Source organism: Nicotiana tomentosiformis, chromosome 1 (genome assembly GCF_000390325.3).
Source record: "Nicotiana tomentosiformis chromosome 1, ASM39032v3, whole genome shotgun sequence".
In the NCBI taxonomy this organism is placed as follows: Eukaryota; Viridiplantae; Streptophyta; class Magnoliopsida; order Solanales; family Solanaceae; genus Nicotiana; species Nicotiana tomentosiformis.
The window spans coordinates 101,893,644-101,908,988 of NC_090812.1; the positions used below are offsets into that span (position 1 = coordinate 101,893,644).

The 15,345-nt window shown below is 34.4% G+C and overlaps 1 protein-coding gene across 1 annotated transcript; it reads left to right on the forward strand.

The window, feature by feature from the left end:
- The first annotated feature begins 13,852 nt into the window (after positions 1-13,852).
- Positions 13,853-15,113, forward strand: LOC104118275 (cyclin-P3-1). Its single transcript, XM_009629493.4, has 2 exons — positions 13,853-14,253; positions 14,861-15,113. The coding sequence occupies exons 1-2, from the start codon at positions 13,853-13,855 to the stop codon at positions 15,111-15,113; spliced, it is 654 nt and encodes a 217-aa protein (XP_009627788.1).
- The last annotated feature ends 232 nt before the right edge of the window (positions 15,114-15,345 follow it).

Below are 15,345 nucleotides of genomic sequence, written 5' to 3' on the forward strand. Positions count from 1 at the left end.
TTTATGTGAAAAATGGATTAAAATATTAATTAGAGCTTTAAAACTTAATTGAGATGATTTTGGTCAATATTTTAAGCAAACGGACTCGGATCAGTATTTTAATAGTTCCGGTAGGTCCGTATCGTGATTTGGGATTTGGGCGTATGCCCGGAATGAAATTCCGAGGTCCCTAACCCGAGATATGAAATTTTGATGAAAAATTAAAAGTTTAAGTTCAAATAGTGATCGGGTGTCGAATTATGTGAAAACGATCCCGGAATAGAATTTTGATGATTCCAACAGCTCTGTATGGTGATTTTGGACTTAGGAGCATGATCGGAATTTTATTTGAAAGTCCGTAGTGAAATTAGGCTTGAAACGGCTAAAATATGAATTTAAAATTTGGAAGTTTGACCGCGGAGTTGACCTTTTGATATCTGGGTCGGAATCCATCTCTGAAAATTTTCACAGCTATGTTATATCATTTATGACTTGTGTGCAAAATTTGAGGTCAATCGGACTTGATTTGATAGGTTTCGACATCGAATGTAGAAGTTGAAAATTTTTAAGTTTCATTAAGCTTGAATTGGAGCATAATTCGTGATTTAAGCGTCGTTTTATGTAATCTGAGGTTTCAAATAAGTTAGTATGATGTTATAGGACTTGTTGGTATATTTGGTTGAGGTCCCGAGGGCCTCGAGTGAGTTTCGGATGGTTAACGGATCAAAAGTTGGACTTAAAACATATGCTGTAATTTTTCTCTGCTGCTGGAAATTCTGGGCTGTGATCGAGGCGGCCCAAGATCGAGGTAGCCCAAGATTGAGGCAGTCCCATGATCGGACTCCATGATCGGACTCCTCCCGTGATCGGACTCCCATGATCAGACTCTCCATGATCGGACTCCCCATGATCGAGGTCTAGGATCATACTCCGTGATCGAGGTCAGCCTAGACAGATTTGTAAGTTATAAAAACAGGGGGGGTTTCGTCCCATTCGCCATTTTTTAACAACTTGGAGCTTGAGCAGAGGCGATTTTTGATATATTTTCAAGAAAAAATATTGGGGTAAGTGATTCTAACTCGGATTTGGTCAATATACACGAATATATCATTATTTTCATCCTTTAACTAGTGTTTTGAGATAGAAATTTGAAATTTTTAAAAAATATTCATAGAAATGACTTTTTCAGATTTCGGTGTCGATCCGGAGTCGGATTTGAGTGAAACTGGTATGGTTGGACTCGTAATTAAGTTTCGTAATTGAATGGTTGGACTCGTAATTTTTTAGCTAATTTCGGATTTTATTGAAAAATATAATATTTTCTTATGAAATTGATTCCTATAATTTTTTGTTGACTGTATCGAATTAATTATGACTAGATACGAGTCGATCGGAGTCGGAAAATCGAGGAAAAGCATATTACTTGATTAAATTGGAGCAAGTCGAGGTAAGTGACTTGTCTAACCTTGTGGGGGGGGGGGGGGGGGGGAGGATTTCTCCTAGAATTGATATTGACGTGATTATTGAAATGTGTTGAAGTCGTGTACACGAGGTGACGAGTGTATACACGGGCTAAATGTGAAAGTTTGTACTTTTAAATTGTGTAAATCATTGTTGCGCATTTATTAAATTATTTGATCTTGTTATATTCTTCATCATTGATCTGAGATATATATATTTTAAATTTATTTGACATTTTTCAGCTAATTGTTATACATGTTTAGTTGAAACATGGTTTCTTTTATTATGTGCATTATTTGAAGGGTGATTTTCTTTAAATTAAACATTATTAATATGAAGTATTTTGACATTTTAAATTTGATATTGAAGCAACGTATTAAAGATTTTGAAATATTATTTTCCTGAATTATCTATTCTTGAATATTTTTGTAAGATTTTTGTACTCATTGTGATGGAGTCGTGAGCTCTTTATTGTGAAAAAATATTATTGATAATTTATTTTGGCATGAGCCGTGAGCTCTTTATTGTGAAAAAATATTGTTGTTGAATTATTTTGGCAAGATAAATTATTTGAGCACTTGAGGTGCAAATTATGATATATTGTGATATGAATACGCATGCGGTAAGATAAGGGTGGCTTGATACGCGTGACTAGTAGAAAAAACTACTAGAAGTCATGCAGTGTGATAAGGATGGCTAAAATGCGGGATGCTATTTCGGAAAAAATATTTTCTTTAAAAATAAATTGTGAAGGCTCCCGCGGTGAGATAAGGAAATGAGATATTGTGAATTTATTTATGATTTGGGACTACGAGGTGGTACCTCGGTAGTTCCCTTGTTGATATTGAGTTATGGCCGTAGTTGCCTTTGATTTTTATTGTGATTTTTCTTAAAGTTGAAAAGAAATTATGTTTTGTTTCAACGAGGTATTTATTTGCCATTACTTTGTGTAATTAAATGTGACATACTACTTGATTCATTTTCATTATCATTTTATCTTATTAAATTGTTTAAACATTTTTTATGTCATTATTTATTCTCCAGTAGGGCGTGACCTGACCTCGTCACTACTCCACCAGGGTTAGGCTTGGCACTTACTGGGATACTGCTGTGGTGTACTCATACTACGCTTCTGCACATCTTTTTCTGCAGATCCAGGTACATCTTACCAGTCTAGACGTCAGTGAGTTACCTGCGCACGGAGATTTCGAGGTATATCTGCCAGCGTTCGCAGACTCCGGAGTCCACTTCTATCATTTTTATGTTGCTTCTTTATTTTTCTTTAGATCTTGATATATAAAGACATTGAGAATAAATTTTTAGAAGTTTGTGACTTATTTCTACCGAATTTTGGGAGTTGTAATTATTTGAATTGTAGTTTATTTATTTCAGATATTTATGATTATTCCGTATTGATAGGCTTACCTAGTCTTAGAGACTATGTGCCATCTCACCTCCTACAGAGGGAATTTGGAGTCGTGACAAAATTGAAGTTAATGATAACAATTGTATAGCCAAATTTTTGTTATTTGTTTGATGTCCATTTATACAAATTGACTCTTCAAACAAATATTCTTCAAAAAGGAAAAAAATAACTTTTTTTGAATATTGACTGATTTTTGTGTTGTTTCTTTCTCCAGCATGTAGGTTTATTTTATTATATATGTAAGTAAATTTTTATTCGATTTTTAAACTCTTTTTTGTTATTTGGATAAACATAGACGTGTACCCTATATATTATATTTAGTTTAAAAGAAATTCACTTTATTCTAACTATAGTGTTTTAAAGAACTATAATTACAGGGTTTTAAATGTGAAAGGATTCTATAGTTATATGGAGTAGTTCTTTTTCTTTTTTGTTAGAGGCGAAGTAGTATTTAAATAATTAGAAAAGATAACAAACGTTCCTAACATGATTGTATGTGATCATTATCCGAATTAAGTATGATAACATGATAACAAAAGATAAATTTCTTTTTTTATTTTAATTCAAATTTAAAAATTTAATCTATAAATTCAAAATTATCCTTTAATTCAAATTCAGTTTATACACACACACGTGTATTTCTATTTGATTAACGCAGTCAAATATATAATAAAGTTACCATTACTAGCTTGCCACTTGGTTTAACAATAATACCAAATATATATATAGTAACTTTATTCTTTTAATATATATATATATATATATATATATATATATATATATATATATATATATATATATATATGAATGAGGAAATCCGAATTAGTCAAGTTTTCCGTACAGATACCGAATACGGTGTCTGAAAGTTTAAATCGTATGCATTTTAGTGGATGAAAAAGGAAGTGGACTAGTGCATTCAACGGAAAAAAGTTTGTTCTCGTTTTGCTTTACATTTTCTTTTTGGTATGTGGCTAGCAAGTTTGTTAATAAATCAACTGCTTTCGTGTCATCAACAGTCCAATAAACAATTCGAGCCTAGTCAGCAATTCAATAAGTACTTATTGCTCCTTATTCCTTACTTAAATAATTGAACAATTACGTTTGAATCGATGAAGTATCCTACACTCCTACTTAACTAGCTATCCTTAGTTTTTCATTCTTTTCCTTCCAATTTGACCGGAAGTATGAAGTTTCATTTTTACAATTGTCCACAGGATAGAACTAAAATTATATGCAAATTCACCGGTCCAACTAAAATTTATGTTAATATTGTTGGATTTTTAAGCTTAAATGTAGCTTAAAATTATTCGGTTTTTAAGTTTAAATGTAGCTTAAAAGAGGGTGAATGGAAAATGGAGGAAAATTGAAAATATTTGAGTTTACCTCCTTGACAAAGAAACATTGTTCTATATTGGAAGATCAAAAGGGTTTGATGGGTATATATACAATTGCACTTCTTCTAGCTCTTAAAGAGCTAAGAAGAAGGCAATCCTCGCGTCGTTGTCGTCGTTGTCGTCGTCGCTCGCTCGACTCGGCTTCGGATTTGGTCAAATGATTGATTGATTAATTTTTTGGACCAAATTTATTTGTTAATAGTAAATATTAACATAAATGTTATTAAATATCTATTTTTTTGTAAACAGAATATTAATATTAAATCCAACGGAATAGTATATGCCTTTCACTTTTTGTAAAAGACATTTACAAAATAATTTGCACCTCTTCGGATTTGAAGAACAGTTTGCACCTCTTCAGATTTGAAGAAACCGTTTGCACCTCTTCGGATTTGAAGAGTTGCACCTCTTAAGTTTTGAAGAGTTGCACCTCTTCAGTTTGAGCTCAACATTTGCTATAAATACCAGTCCATTCTCTCATATTTTTCATACGAATTTCTAACTTATCCTCCTTTCTTCTGCATTATTTTAACTACAAACAAAGCAACAGTAAATGTGATTTCCTACCGAACTTTGTGTTCGCTGAAACACTGGGGTTTGAAGTATCGCTACACCAGTGTGTAATTCATTCTATCGAAGGAGAAAATAATCCACAACCTTGGATACTAGGAGGAGATTAAATTCCTTAAGGAAACACTGTGAATTCAGTGGGCTCGGATTAAATTCTATTTCTTTTACATTTTCTGTTTATATGTTATTTTATCTTCTCAAGAATTATTTTACAAATACAGTTTAGTAACAAGCTTAAGGAATTTAATATTTTCTGTATTTGTGTTATACTCACTGTTTTTGGAGACTAAAACCTGTGTGATTTTCTACTCCAGTGGAGATTAAAATCTATGTGATTTTAACGTTAGTTTGTGTCATTCGTTTACAGAAATGACGAATGACAACGGGAACCAGACTGTTCCTATGGTGACTGTCAATGCATCGACAAGCCAAATAACACCGACATTGGCACCGTCAGAAAAACTCGAAATATTTCCCGGGATTGATTTCAAGCGATGGCAGCAGAAGATGTTCTTCTACTTGACGACTTTAAGTCTACAGAAGTTCATTAAGGAAGATGTTCCTGTTCTGCCCGACGAAACTCCAGAAAATGAACGCTTTCTCGTGACTAAGTCGTGGAAGCATTCTGATTTTCTATGTAAGAATTACATTCTTAGCGGACTAGAGGACGATTTGTATAATGTCTATAGTAATATGGAGACGTCAAAACAACTGTGGATAACGCTTGAAAGGAAATACAAAACGGAAGATGTCGGGTTAAAAAAATTCGTTGCCGCTAAACTTTTGGACTATAAAATGGTAGATAGCAAGTCTGTTATTACCCAAGTCTAAGAATTGCAAGTGATTTTTTACGATCTCCTTGCTGAAGGTATAAGTCAAATTAATACTAATGTTGAAAGTATTAATTATATTGTTTCTACTAACAGAATTTTTATTGAAGGTCTTGTCATCAATGATGCATTCCAAGTTGCAGCAATAATTGAGAAGTTGCCTCCTTTGTGGAAGGACTTCAAAAACTACTTGAAACACAAACGAAAGGAGATGTCCCTTGAAGATCTCATTGTTCAGTTGAGAATCGAAGAGGACAACAAAGCTGCTGAAAAGAAAGGCCGTGGAAACTCAACAATAATGGGAGCAAACATTGTTGAGGATAGAAAAAGAAAAAAGGCGTATGGACCGAAAAGCAACCCAAGCAAGAAGCGGTTCAACGAAAATTGCTACAATTGTGGAAAGGCTGGACACAGATCTGCAGATTGTCATGCTCCAAAGAAAGACAAGAAGAAGGGACAATCTGCATATCTGTGTCCAGCTCCAAAGAAAGACAAGAAGAATGGACAAACAAACATGGTTGAAAAGCACGAAGATATCAATGACTTGTGTGCTATGCTTTCTGAATGCAACATGGTGGGAAATCTCAAGGAGTGGTGGATTGATTCTGGAGCCACTCACCATGTTTGTGTTGTTAAAGAAGCGTTTGCTACATATGCTCTTGTTGGACCCGAAGAGACGCTTTCTATGGGAAATTCTGCCACAGCCAAAATTGAAGGATCTGGGAAGATATTTATGAAAATGACTTCTGGTAAGGTGGTGACTTTGAACAACGTCCTTCATGTTCCCGAGATTAGAAAGAACTTAGTCTCTGCTGGACTTCTTGTTAAGAATGGGTTTAAGTGTATTTTTGTATCCGATAAGATTGTAATAAGTAAGAATAAAATATTTGTAGGAAAAGGTTACCTCACTGAGGGCCTTTTCAAGCTGAATATAATGGTTATTGAGAATAATAATAAAATTTCAGCTTCTTCTTACTTACTTGAGTCAAATGAATTATGGCATATACATTTGGGTCATGTCAATTACAAAACCTTGCGAAAAATGATTAATTTGGAAGTATTGCCTATGTTTGAATGCGGCAAATCAAAATGTCAAATATGTGTGGAATCTAAGTATGTTACATCCTTATAAGTCAGTTGAAAGGAATTCAAATCCTCTAGACTTAATTCACACAGATATTTGTGACATGAAGTCAATACCATCTCGCGGTGGAAAGAAGTATTTCATAACTTTTATTGACGACAGTACTCAATATTGCTATATTTACTTACTTAATAGTAAAGATGAAGCAATAGATGTATTCAGGCAATACAAAAATGAAGTTGAAACGCAACTTAACAAGAAAATTAAAATGATAAGAAGTGATAGAGGTGACGAATATGAATCTCTTTTTGAAGAAATATGTTTAGAATATGAAATAATTTATCAAACAATGGCCCCATACACGCCCCAATCCAATGGGATTGCGGAAAGAAAGAATCGTTCATTAAAGGAGATGATGAACGCATTGTTGATAAGTTCTGGTTTGCCACAGAACTTGTGGGGGGAAGCCGTTCTTACGGCTAACCGGATACTAAATCGAGTACCCCATAGCAAAACACAATCCATTCCATATGAAAAATAGAAAGGAAAGAAGCCCAACTTGAATTATTTTAAAGTGTGGGGGTGTTTGACAAAAGTGCAAGTTCCTAAACCCAAAAGAGTAAAAATATGACTGAAAGTCGTTGATTGTGTTTTCATAGGATATGCGACCAATAGTAAAGCATATCGATTTCTGATTTATAAATCAGAAAATCCCGACGTTCATAGTAATACGGTTATAGAATCAGATAATGCTGAATTCTTTAAAAATATATACCTGTATAAAAAGGAATGTGAGTCGATTGGTGAAGGATCTAAACGACCTCGGGAAGAAACAAAAGAAAGTATATTTAATTAAGAGGATCCAAGACGTAGTAAACGTCAAAGAAGTCTACTTCATTTGGACCAGATTTTGTGACTTTCTTATTGGAAAATGAGCCTCGAATATTTAAAGAAGTTATATCTTCTTCGAAATCATTATTTTGGAAAGAGGCAGTCAATAGTGAAATAGAATCCATATTGAACAACCATGCATGGGAATTGGTTGATCTTCCTCCTGGAAATAAACCTTTGGGTTCTAAATGAATTTTTAAGAGGAAAATGAAAGATGATGGCACTATCGATAAATATAAGGCAAGACTTGTAGTCAAAGAGTATAGACAGCGAGAAAGTCTTGATTATTTTGATACATACTCTCCAGTTACAAGAATTACGTCCATACGAATGTTAGTAGCATTAACTGCAGTTTGTGGTCTTGAAATTCATCAAATGGACGTTAAGACGGCCTTCTTAAATAGAGATTTGGAGGAAGAAATCTACATGGAATAACCTGAAGGGTTTGTGGTTCCAGGTAAAGAAAAGAAGGTATGTAGACTTGTTAAGTCCCTTTACGGACTAAAACAAGCACTCAAATAATGGCATATGAAATTTGACCAAATAATGTTGTCAAATGGTTTTAAGATAAATGAATGTGATAAATGTGTGTACATTAAAAATATTCCAAATCACATAGTCATTGTTTGCTTATGTGTAGATGATATGCTGATAATGAGTAATGACATTGCCAACATAAATGCGACTAAGCGTATGCTAATTAGCAAGTTTGATATGAAGGACTTGGGAGTTGCTGATTTAATTCTGGGGATTAAGATCAATAAGACTCCTCAAGGTCTGGCATTGTCACAATCTCATTATATTAAGACAGTACTTGGAAAATTCAAGCACTTAGGGTTTAAAGTTGCAAAGACTTTAATTGACGTAAATCTTGCATTAGCAAAGAACAAAGGCCAAAGCATATCACAATTGGATTATGCTCGTGTGTTGGGATGCTTAATGTATATCATGAAGTGTACACGACCAGATATAGCTTGTACTATAAGTAAATTGAGTCGATACACGAGCAATCCAGGTCAATCTCATTGGATGGCAATGAAACGAGTTTTGGGATATTTAGAACATACCCAGGACTTTGCTTTGCACTACAGTAAATATCCTGCGGTGATTGAGGGATAATGTGATGCAAATTAGATTACCGGTTCAATTAATTCTAAGTCCACAAGTGAATATATATTTACTATTGGTGGAGAAGCGGTATCTTGGAAGTCGTCCAAGCAAACTTGTATTGCCCGCTCTACAATGGAAGCTGAGTTCATAGCCTTAGATAAAACCGGTGAAGAAGCTGAATGGCTCCGGAATTTCTTGGACCGTTGGCACCAATATGCATACATTGCGATAGTCAAGCGACAATTGGAAGGGCTGGGGCGTGATTTATAACGGTAAATCTCGTCATATATGACGAAGACATAAAACCGTTAGGCAATTACTCTCTAGAGGAATTATCACGATTGACTATGTAAAGTCAAGCGATAATGTGTCAGATCCACTTACAAAAGGCCTAACTAGAGAGGTAGTTGAGAAATCATCGAGGGGAATGGGACTATGGCCGAGAACAAGCCATTGTGGCGGTAACTCTATCTAGAAGACTGGAGATCCCAAGATCTAGGTTCAAAGATATCAAACAAAGTCATTAATGGCGGTTCAACATTGTCAACTAAAAGTTTGGTCTATTCTCATGATGAGACAATGTTTAGTACCAAGGATAAAGCATTAAGGCTTTTTAATGATTTTTAAATTTGATATGGGGTATATCAAATAGTGTATCTACGGGATGACACGTTTTGGAATCACCTATGTAAGTGTGAAGTGTTAGTCGCTTCAAGGGGAATTTTGTAAGGCCAATTCTCTACGCACTTATTAAATCAGGCGGTGTTCATAGCTGAAACGAATACAACAATAAGAGCCAAAGACGGTTAAGGGTTGGTTGTGTGACTTATGGTTGTCTAGGTATACACCAAAGTTCGGCGGTTCAAAGATATCAAATCTACCGATTGACGAGTATATCCGACATAAGTTCACTACGGAAAATTCAAAGGGAAACCTACTTATCCAGATGCAATTAATCCTTGTTTGCGAATCACACAGTTTTTCATGCATATTTTCGTGATATAGCCATTTCCCATTCATGTGGGAAATTGTTGGGTTTTTAAGCTTAAATATAGCTTAAAATTATTGGATTTTAAAGCTTAAATGTAGCTTAAAAGAGGGTGAATAGGAAATGGAGGGAAATTAAAAATATTTGAGTTTCCCTCCTTAACAAAGGGACATTGTTCTATATTGGAAGAGGAAAAGGGTTTGATGGGTATATATACAATTGCACTTCTTCTAGCTCTTAAAGAGTTATGAAGAAGGCAATCCTTGCGCCGTCGTCGTCGCTCGCTCGCTCGGCTCGGCTTCGGCTTCGGCTTCGGCTTCGGATTCGGATTTGGTCAAATGATCGATTGATCGATTAATTTATTGGACCAAATTTATTTGTTAATAATAAATATTAACATAAATGTTATTAAATATCCGTTTTTTTTGTAAACGGAATATTAATATTAAATCCAACGGAATATTATATGCCGTTCGCTTTTTGTAAAAGACATTTACAATATGGCCGAAACAGTGCTTCGGATTTGAAGAACAGTTTGCACCTCTTCAGATTTGAAGAGTTGCACCTCTTAAGTTTTGAAGAGTTGCACCTCTTGAGTTTGAGCTCAACATTGGCTATAAATACCAATCCATTCTCTCGGATTTTCCATACGAATTTCTGACTTCTCCTCCTTTCTTATGCATTGTTTTAACTACAAACAAAGCAACAATAAGTGTGATTTGCTACCTAACTTTGTGTTCGTTGAAACACTGGGGTTTGAAGTATCGCTACACCAGTGTGTAATTCGTTCTATCGTGGGAGAAAATAATCCACAACCTTGGGTACTAGGAGAGGATTAAATTCCTTAAGGAAACACTGTGAATTCAGTGAGCTCGGATTAAATTCTATTTCTTTTACATTTCTGTTTATATGTTATTTTATCTTTTCCAGAATTATTTTACAAATATAGTTTAGTAACAAATATGATTATCTACCACAGAAAAAATAAAAAGAATAAGAAAGTCAATGGATAAACAATTTTATCTGAACTATTACTTTATACTTTAGTTCGTTTTTTATTAGGGGGGAGAGGGGGGAGGGATGTTATGCTTCTGTTTTAAATAGAATGATCCTACTATTTCTTGGAAGTCAAATTATTTTTCTTTGATTATAATTTTCATAACAGTTTTAAGTAGATACTTCATCGATTATGATTTTCATAACAAGTAGAAAATATTCTTTTTATTTTTACTTTGGTTTACTTTTTTTTTAATACACAAGTAGAAAATATTCTTTTTATTTTTACTTTGGTTTACTTTTTTTATGCATTATTATATTAAATAAAACTGAAAAAGCAACAAAAAAAAAAAAACATGATGGGCCCTAGGAGATAGAAGAGTGAAGGAAATATGGTGGGGACCAAAGCCGCACCGCTCGCCTATGAAAGAGCAAATTTCCAACTTTAACAATGGTGATTACTTATTCGATTTAAAGACTACCGACACTTCCCATACGTTTATCCCTGTATTATCACTGGTAAGTTTGATAGTATAAAATATATTTATATAATTAAATCACTTAAAAAATTATAATAGAATAATTTTATTAATCAATACAATATTAAAAATAATAATTTATAACAAGTTAAATTACATTATAAAGGCGTCTATGGGTTGAGAATTTAGTATATAATTTTTTTTGTTGGTACACGCATACACAGAGTGAGCGAGAAGAGAGACATACGACTCTTCCAAACAAAGGAATGAGAGAAACTCCGACTGTCACAGCTATACATACAAAGCTGACATGTGCTTTTCTACAGATACAATATTATAATGTATTGTGAAGCTAGAAAGAGAAACTACTACTATTACAACAATAAAGAGAGAAGAAGAAACCCCATTACTCTCTCTCTGCTACTTCTTTATTCTTTCAATAAATTTAAGCACATCTTCTTTTTGGTCACCCATTATTTTGCTACAGACCTAAAGAAAGAGAAAGATAGTGAGTAGTATTGTAGAGAGAGAGAGAGAGAGAGAGAGAGAGAGAGAGAGAGAGAGAGAGAGAGGAGACTGGAACTACTACCCGCCTGATATTGTAGTATTGTTTTGTTAGTTGCCCATTAAGTAGAGTCATGTAGAAGCTTCAAGTGCCAGCTGATAATTTACCAGATCTCTCAACAACTACTCTGTAACTCTCTTTCTCTCTCTTTCCCTATCTTTCTTGGGTTTTTAATTTGATTTATTTTCTGGGCTATTTCTTGCTACTTCTTTCCTGTGCTTATTTGTTATAAAGATCTATGCTTTTGCTTTATAATTCTTGGGTTATTTGAAGTTGTCAATATTGTGTTTTGATGCATTACCCTTTTGGGAAGCAAAGCATATTGCTACTGTTGGTTTATATAGATAGATTTTTCAATTGAGACACTTTTGTTTTTACTTTTACTAGATCCTGACTCAATGTGTTTAGATCTGTGAATTAAGTTTAATATACACTTTACAGACTGAATGTAATGTCTGTATTGAAATCTGTTATAAGCTGCTTGCAGAGTAGAAGTTTCTAATTGATGAATTTGTAAACCAGTTATTCAGTGTGACTAGTATTAAACAATGAGAGACAGGTTCTGGATCACACATTTATGGTTCATTCCACTGTTTATGGGGGTAAAATTAGACCAATGTATTGTTCTTACACTTCAGTTTCGATGATGATGGTGAATATGGATTAGGTATCCCATGTGTTTTTTTAAAGTCCTGTTGTACATTGTGACACTCATTTTAGATCCCAAAGTATGGTTGAGCTCTCAAGAAATTAGTGCATTTGCCCGTAAGCTAAAGAATCATTTGAATATTCTTCATGAAAATATATATCTTCTCAAAATTGAAAATCAAGTGCGTCTTTCGAGTGCTGTATGATACTATTCATTTGGTAACAGGTCATTATTTCTTGATAATATGGCTCGTCAGTTCATCTTTTGACTTCTTTTTGATCAGGAAAACTAAAGTTCATCTTTTGAATTTTTTTTACTTTTAATCCAGCACATTTCTACTTTTCTGTTTACCAGATAAAGCAATGTTTCCAGTCAATTGGTTATGGTCTTTTGTTCCCATTACAAGCTAAGACTATTAGTTTAATAAGCATTTGAACTCTTTGACTGTATTCAATGATGAGCAAATGGTAGAAAAAATCACTTAATTTAACAAGTTCCATTTGTAAAACTATGTAGTGTTTGAGCTAGAAAAGCTTGACTTTCCTTTAATTGAGCGTGTCAAAAACATGGTAAATTGACTTACTTTCTATGAACTATATTTCCTTGTTTGAAGAGCCAGCTAATCCCCCATCTTTAATAAATGATGACCTCCACTATTTGCTTATATATTTAGGATTACACATTAAGGATAATAAACATTGTTGCATGAAGAAATCAGCTATTGTTGAAAAAATGTTCACATCATTGCACAAAACCTAAGAGGAATGAGTTTTTGTTATAATTCAAGTTCACCATCCTGCTTACTGCTAAACAATAAGTTTAGTCTTTGTTGTGATTTTAATCAAGGAAACTCTAATTGAAACCGTGAGCATTCTTATACTAGATGAAGAGACGGAGACTAAAACCTTCTAATGATTTGGTGGATAGAGTACCCGATACCTGTGCTGGTGGAAGATAGCAGGTACCCGATGGAATAATCGAGGTGTGCACAAGTTGGCCGGAACACCACCTTTATATTTAAAAAAGGAAGAAAAAACGAAACCTTCTAATGATTGATATTCCTTTTCCCCCCTAAAAAATATAGGTCTGAAATGCTTTAGCCTCTTTGGTGGAGAAAGAAGAACCTGAAGTTCTTAACATGAAACTCTTAAATAACTTCTGTCTTGTTTTTATCTTTTTCTTTTTTCTTTTTTTTTTGTTGAGAGAGAGAGAGATAGGTAAAAGGAGCTTCTTAACCATGACCACTCCTTCAGGTTTAAGAGTCAGAATACAGTCCCCAATTTAACTCCTTGCTTGGTTGCCGACACAACCATCTTCACCTACGAATTTTCAATCGCTTGATATTTTCTTCTGTAGTGTTCATTCTAGAGTATGCTTTCTTCTTCAATGTTCAAGTGTATTGATGCAATTTAATCTATGATCTGCAGGACATGGGAACTCTGGCGCCTGAATCTGAGGTCATATGCTCAGAAAAATACTTAGCATTGGGGCTGAAGGTATCTGGCAAGCAAAAATCAGGAAAACCCAGAGTTCTATCGCTTCTTTCAACACTTCTTGAGAGATCTGTTCAAAAAACCGAAAGCTTATTAGAAAGTACTCAAAGAAAAGATGTGATTACAATATTTCATGGATCAAGAGCCCCCTCGCTGGGTATCGAACAATACTTGGATCGCATTTTTAAGTATTCGTGTTGCAGCCCTTCATGCTTTGTGGTTGCGCACATTTACATGGAGCGATTCATTGAACACACTAGTGCTCATTTAACTTCCCTCAATGTTCACCGACTACTAATCACAAGTGTGATGGTGGCAGCAAAATTCATTGATGATGCGTAAGTCTATCTCAGATATGATCTATATTACCAAATTATCTTACCCAACTGTTTACTCCATCCGGTCCACTTTTTGCGACATTATTTCCTTTTAATCTGTTCCAAAACAAACGACACATTGTTATAGTTTGGCAACAATTTAATTTTAAATTTCCTATTTTACCCTTAATAACATGATTTTATAGCCACACAACTATTATCAAATGTAGACCACATGTTTCAAAAGCTTTTCTTTTCTGTGTCCAGTCAAACTTGTTCACATAAAAATGAAACAGAGTGAGTGATAGATATACATGCTTTGAGATTTATTGTCATGCTGATTATTAATCAATTGGATAGTTGAGTGTTAAGAGTCCAACCTGAAACTTGAACCCTGTTCCCACCCTATGCGGCAAGCTTTCCGTTAGGATTACTAACACATAGTAGACTCACCGGAATTGTTATATGCATGCATGTATGCTGTTCATTATCTGCTGACTGCCTGAAGCTCAATGATTTTTGATATATTTTATTTAGCAACAGCCAACAGACCCCCTCAAGAGTGAGAAATAACATTTCATTTCTAGGAATTTGCTTGAATCTTTATGATGCTCTGCATAATTTTCAGATTCTATAACAATGCATACTATGCAAGAGTAGGTGGTGTAACCACAAAAGAGTTGAATAAGTTGGAGATGAAATTTTTGTTTGGACTGGATTTCCGACTTCATGTAAATGTCAAGACATTTGGAAGCTATTGCTCGCTCCTGGAGAAAGAAGGCACTCTAGGCCTCCCAATCGAGCATTCAATCCAGGCATGTAGAATCACCGAGAGCTGGTCAAACAAAGACGATTCCACCTGTGCACAAATTGCAAGATGACAATTTGCAATGTTGAAGATTTATCACAAAGCTGAAAGATTCTTTCGGACGTGCAAGAAACTAAAAGATGGGTTTGTACTATATTGTTGTAGAAAATAGTCGTAGTAGTTTGTTATACTCTATTGTTTTACCCATTTTTCCCTTGTGCAGGTGTTCTTTAATGTATTAGTGTACCACCTAGGAACCCCTGGCTCCCCCCCCCCCCCCCCCCGTATTTGTTACCAGTATCATT

Bases quoted from the DNA above. Each gene is read 5' to 3' on its own strand.
- LOC104118275 (XM_009629493.4), top strand. From the start codon at position 13,853: ATGGGAACTCTGGCGCCTGAATCTGAGGTCATATGCTCAGAAAAATAC. The intron at 14,254-14,860 runs GTAAGTCTATCT...CATAATTTTCAG, and splicing joins GCAAAATTCATTGATGATGC to ATTCTATAACAATGCATACT.